Source organism: Emys orbicularis, chromosome 13, assembly GCF_028017835.1.
Source record: "Emys orbicularis isolate rEmyOrb1 chromosome 13, rEmyOrb1.hap1, whole genome shotgun sequence".
Classification (NCBI taxonomy): domain Eukaryota; kingdom Metazoa; phylum Chordata; order Testudines; family Emydidae; genus Emys; species Emys orbicularis.
This window is the reverse complement of record NC_088695.1, coordinates 49989308-49995036: the sequence shown is the minus strand read 5'-3', so window position 1 is coordinate 49995036 and position 5729 is coordinate 49989308. Positions and strand designations below refer to the sequence as shown.

At 57.7% G+C, this 5729-nt stretch overlaps 1 protein-coding gene across 1 annotated transcript; it reads right to left on the bottom strand.

The window, feature by feature from the left end:
- Positions 1–468: 468 nt before the first annotated feature.
- On the bottom strand, positions 469–1112 carry SOCS3 (suppressor of cytokine signaling 3). Its single transcript, XM_065416134.1, has one exon. The coding sequence runs from the start codon at positions 1096–1098 to the stop codon at positions 469–471; it is 630 nt and encodes a 209-aa protein (XP_065272206.1). The 5' UTR covers positions 1099–1112.
- Between the last annotated feature and the right edge of the window lie 4617 nt (positions 1113–5729).

Below are 5729 nucleotides of genomic sequence, written 5' to 3'. Positions count from 1 at the left end.
TGGCCAGAAAATGGGGGAGAGGATCCGAGCCACAGCTGAGCGACAGCAGTTTGCAAGGTACACATCTTGCACGTGTTGTTTGCAAACTGTTCAGCACGTCTCCTTCCCAGCAGCTGCCCTCATATCTGGTGGGACCGCCCCAGAAACAGACACAGTTCTCACTGGGCTGCAGAAGGGGAGGCAGGCTGTGTACAGGAGCTTCAGTATGTTAATCCTTAGTCAAGTAACGTCAGCCTCTTGCCATTACCGAGAGAGGGCTCCAAACCCCAACACACATACGCAACTGCAGACGTCTCTGTGCTGGGCAGGGCCCATTGGTCACCCCTAAGTTCACGGTCATCCCCCCACTCCCTTTCCAAAGGGGAAGGGGGTCTGTTTTTGTCCTGCAAGTTCATGCTCCAGTAGATCATTGTGCCCCCTACCCTGCTTTTGTGCTTGTGCCATGTGCTGCTCCCTCCTCCGCACTCCTTAGAGGGGGGCATCATACTGGTCCAGGAACTCCTTGATGGGGCCTGGCAGTTGAGTCATCTTCTCGTAGGAGTCCAAGTGTCCATTGACCGTCTTGCGGCAGAGGTGCTGCAGGCTGGACACGTTGGAGGAGAGCGGGCGGCTGAGCACCAGCGGGATTTTCTCGCCCCCAGAGTAGATGTAGTAGGCACGCTTCGGGTGTGGGGTCCCCCCGGGCTGCTCGGGGAGGGGACACGGGGAAGGAGGCATGTAGTGATGCACCAGCTTGAGGACGCAGTCGAAGCGGGGCACGGGCTGGCTGCTGCGGGGGTCGCTCTGCAGAGAGAAGCTGCCGCCCTCGCATTGGATGCGCAGGTTCTTGGTGCCCGACTCAGTCTTGACACTGAGGGTGAAGAAGTGCCGCTGGTCGGAGCTGTCTCTGATGAGGAAGGTGCCAGCCGGCTCGGCGCTCAGCAGCAGGTTGGCCTCGCCGCCTGTTACTGCACTCCAGTAGAAGCCACTCTCCTGCAGCTTGCGCACAGCGTTCACCACCAGCTGGTACTCGCTCTTGGAGCTGAAGGTCTTGAGGCGCAGGCTGGTGTCCAGCGGGCGGCTCATCCCAGCAGCGGGGAACTTGCTGTGTGTGACCATGGCGCAGGGAGCCAGCTTTGCGAGCTCTGCTGTGCTGCTGCCTTGTGCAGCAGCTGCTAAACCATCACCTGGACGGAGGCAAGGACAGAGTCAGAAAAACAGCGCTCCCAGTACCAGCTGCCTGTGCCCCTGGGGTGCTCCCCCCATACCAGTTTCCCCTGCCCCCTCCCCCTGGTACCAGCTCCCCCTGCCCCCTCCCCCAGTGCCAGCGCCCCCTGCCCCCCAGGGTGCTCCCCCCAGTACCAGCTCCCCCTGCCCCCGGTACCAGCTCCCCCAGTACTAGCTGCCCCTGCCCCCCGGTACCAGCTCCCCCCTGCCCGCGGGTGCCCCCGGGCGCTCTCTAGGCTGCACCCCGCAGCGTGCCCGGCCGGGCCGTACCCAGCTGTCATGCCCGGGGCGGGCCGGTTCCCAGCGGCGCTCGGTGCCCGGCGGGCCGGGCCGGGGACAGTTACCTGGGGCAGGGCGGCGGCGCGGATCTCGCCTGCGGGCAGGGCAGGGGCTGCAGCGGGGTCTCAGCGGTGCGCGCCCGGCTCAGCGCCTTCCAAAGCTGCCGGGGCCGCTCGGGGCCGCCTCTTATATCGCCGCGGCCCGGCCCCGCCCCGCGCTTCCTGGAACTCGGCTTCTTCTTGTAACGCCGCGGCCCCGCCCGCCGGGCGGCCCGGGCAGCGCGCCAGGCAGCGCCGGCCCATTCCGGGCAGCGCGGGGCTCCCCCCGCGGCTCCGGCGCGCGCTTTCCTTCTAAGAAGCGGTGAGTCTCCGGCCGGGCCGCCCGCCCGCCCGCCGCGCCGAGCACCTGGGCCGGGCGAGCCGGGCTGTCCGGAGCGCCCAGCGGCTCCCGGGGGCGCTGAGCTCTCTCGAAAACCTGCCCATGAGCCCCCCAGGCTGGAGCTTCCTTCCCCGGGGCAGAGACCTCAGGAGCTGCGGCTGCCTCTGGGGAGCTTCTCTGTTCAAAGGCAGTTCGCTGGTGGGGTGGGGAGTGGCTCTTCCAGCTGCAGGGCACTGCCCAGGACAGGTGATGGAAACGTACAGCATCCTAGGCAGTGCCCTTCCTGCCCTGGCCTCAGTGGGGCTGCTGCTGCCCGGGACAGACGGCAGGAGAGAGTGTCAAGGGCCCGGGGCGCAGAGGAGACGGAGGAGGGAGGGCAGTCAGAACAGTGGGGAGGAAGCAGGAGAGCCCAGCGGATCGGGATGAGGAGAGCGGGCGCAGAAGCCCAAGGCTGGCGGGTGTGAGCTCTTTGCAGTATAGATGGGAGAGGAAGGATTGGCCTGGGATACAGACACAGAGAGGCTGGGTTCTGGTCCCAGCTCTGCCTCCCATGCACTGTGTGGCTTGCCCCTGTGTTCCTTCCTCCAACTGTAACCCGGGCTAAGGCTTCCCAGGGGCTGGAGGCTAATTCACCAATGTTTGCAAAGTGCTTTGAGTACCTTGTGTGGAAAGAGGCACTGGAGGCGGGCAAAGGTAGTTGATGTGGCTGGGGCTCCAAAGTTTAGAGGTGAGCTCCCAAAAGGTGAATTGTTTGTCCACTAGCCTCTAGCGCAGCAAACCAATTGCAGTTTATACCCCCCCCCCAAACTACAGCATATGGGGGGATGTAGTGGAAGAGCCAAAGTACAAACAAAAATGGCCTTGGAGAACCCTCCTGCCTCTTCCCCTGATAGACGGCTCCTTATGTTGCTGCCACTCAAAGGACATTGAGGATTCCCGGTATTCCCCACTAGCATGCAGAATGTGCTGCAGAAGCAGGCATGAGATCAAAAATTCCAGGGAGTTCATCTGGGAGCCTTTCTCTGCGAAGAACTGCCATCCCCTCAGCCCTGCTGGTGGGAGGGGAAGGGAGTTACTAATCTGTTATGGAAAGGTTTGTGGATCAAATGTCTTGATGGCTCTGAAGTTTAGTTCAAGTACAACATTCCAGGCCACCGTTGACCTCATTTGCACTTCCCAGAAGAGCTGCAGGGAAGGAAAAAAACCCTGATTTAACATTTGGGAACAATAAGGGTGAAACTCTCCCCTAACATGATTAAACGCACCCGGGGCTCTGAGAAAGGGGTCAGGTTACTGGATTATTCAACAACTGGATGTGCAGCAGCACTTAAAGTGCCTCAGTCAGTGGGGAGAGGAATGACAGAGCAAAGGTTAGCTTTATATTCCTAACAAAAATAAAGGCTTGATTCTGGGTTCAGCTGCTGTATAGAGCTGGCTTGACTGGCCCCTGGGGATCCTCCTCACTGCAGTCTTGGCATAGGCAGTGGTGTGCCAGCCCTCAGCATAGGGGTGGCAGAGGGTAGGAGGGGACGTGTCTGGAGCACTTTACATGTAGGAAGCCAAGCCACTGTTAGAGCAGCCCGGGATCCCCTCATTCGCTGGGCTGTGCCTCTTCATAGGCCTAGCACAGAATCTGGTCCGAAGGGTTCTCCAGCCCCAATTCGAAGGGACCAGACCAGAGGCAGGGGCCAACGATTCTTTCAAAGAATTCAAATACACTTTGCTGGCAGGTCAAGCTGGCCAGATGCTGTCAGAGGGGGAAGGGCCAGGAGGTCCACCAATGTTCCCCATTTGCTTGAGGATTTACAGTGTAGTTGCTGTGTCAGTCTCAGGGTATTAGAGAGACAAGGTGGGTGAGGTCACATCTTTCATCGGACCACCAATTCCTGCTGGAAGAGAAAGCTGGTCTCTCTCACCAACAGCAGCTGGGCCAATAGAAGACCTGGCTTCCCCCACCTTGGCTCTTGGAGGAGTTGCAGGCAGGCAGATGAGGATAGCTAAGCTGGCTTCTCAGCTGGTTCTAAAACTTTAATTTGGGCAATTGTCAACGTTGACCATACAAACAAAACACACATTGTCAGTGGATTCTGTTTTAAATAGTTTCATTTGCCCTGGAGCTGTTGCCAGTCAGGAATAAACACAAAAGGAGTAGTTCTGGGAAGTGAGGCTGTGGTGAACCAGCTGGTCTGAAATGCAAACGAGTCCTGGAACTCTGCCTTAAGCAGGAGTGGTGAAATCCAAGGGAAGGAGGAGCGAGAAGGCCCTGGGTGGCAGAGAGCCCCTGCTGGCAGTGCCGGGCTCCACTCTACCGTGGGGAGGATGAGGGGAGGGGCTGCTGCGGAAAAGAAGCCCAGTCCCATTGACTGAATGCTAGGTCTGACTCTGCAGCCGGGTGGAACTGAGGACCAATGTACCTTCAATAGCCCCTTTTGCTCTCTCCTGAAACCAGCCTTAGGGCTGGGGTTACCCCATCATCACCGAGAGGTAGGGGAGACCCTCTGAGATAGGAGCATGCCTTCTCTGTGTGCATGGTGGATGGCCAGCACCCTGCCACATGCTGAGCACACCCCAGCCCTGGATGCCACTTCCGGGATTCCTCTTTGGAATTCATGGACTGTTGTCCACCCTCTCTAAATGGGGATGCCAGCCTGATGCCTGAGGAGGCTGCAAGTGGCCCCTCCCATGTTTTAGGCCCCAATTTACCCTACCCCTCAGACAGGCAGCTTCGCTTCTATCAATGTAAATAGCAGCTTCAAGAAACCTAGGAGCTAGGAAATGTCATTTATGCTAAAGAAATGAACCTGCCTCAACAATCCCCTTCCTTTGGGTGAGGTGGCCTGGGGATCAGGGGGAAGGCTGAAGATTCAAAGCACAATTTTTAAAGTCCTACATAAATATATGGGTCAGGGAAAGTCTCCAAGCCCAGCTGCCTCCTGCCTGCCACAGACAATGAGCCCTTCCCCCTTTGAGCCAATACAATTGTTCGTGTTTTGACTAGTTTCTTCAAGACCTTGATCAAAGGCATGGGCAGAGGCCCAAAGCTCCTTGCAGACTGACCTCTGACTGCATCTGACACATGCAGGGAGTGTTTGACAATCAGGGCTGCACCTCCCCCAGAATGCAGGCTAGCAGCACTCCCCACCCTCCATCAGCATTGCTGGGTGTGGCCTGGGACTGGAAACAGGGAATGCTGCTTGTCAGGCCTGAGGGGCACTGGCAGGGCTGTGCATGCGTGAGGGAGAACTAGGGTTGGAATAGCAGGGGATGGAGGTACATTGACAGGTGTGTGTTGAGGTCCAGGACAGGGATTTGGTGCAGGGGATGCAGGTCAGACCTTAGGGAAACTAGGCTTTTCAGGATAGTCCCGATAACACTCATGTGCTGTCAATTCTGCTCTGCCCTGACAGCTTCTGGAGCCCTGAACGCTGGGAATTCCCTCTGAAGTAACCTGATTAGATAATTGTGTGTTTCCCTGCACTATCTGCCAAAGGATGACTTGTGGAGAAGGCTCCCGAGCAGCCCCTGGCTGCCTGCCATGCCACAAACTGCTGAGATTCCCTTGATATCAAGAGAGCTTCATTTATCTGCCTGCAGTTTACAAGCGCAGGGACAGGAAAACAAACAAGAAGCCCCATCTAAGGGAATTCTGTTCCAGAAACCTGGCTGCAGGGAGGACATGTTCATTTATCGAAAATGAGCTTCCTACAGCTCCTTGGAGTTGCCGCCTGTGTGGCTGAGCTGCTGAGTAAGAGGCTGTTGGGCAATAGCATCTCAGATGACAAGATCCTGGACAATTTAAAATATAAGTTGGAAAATAAAACCCACAAGAGCTGATTGTGCTCTTTCCCCAGTGAATTCACTCTCCT

Excerpts from the sequence above, each read along its gene's own strand:
- SOCS3 (XM_065416134.1), bottom strand. The coding sequence starts at position 1,098 with ATGGTCACACACAGCAAGTTCCCCGCTGCTGGGATGAGCCGCCCGCTG.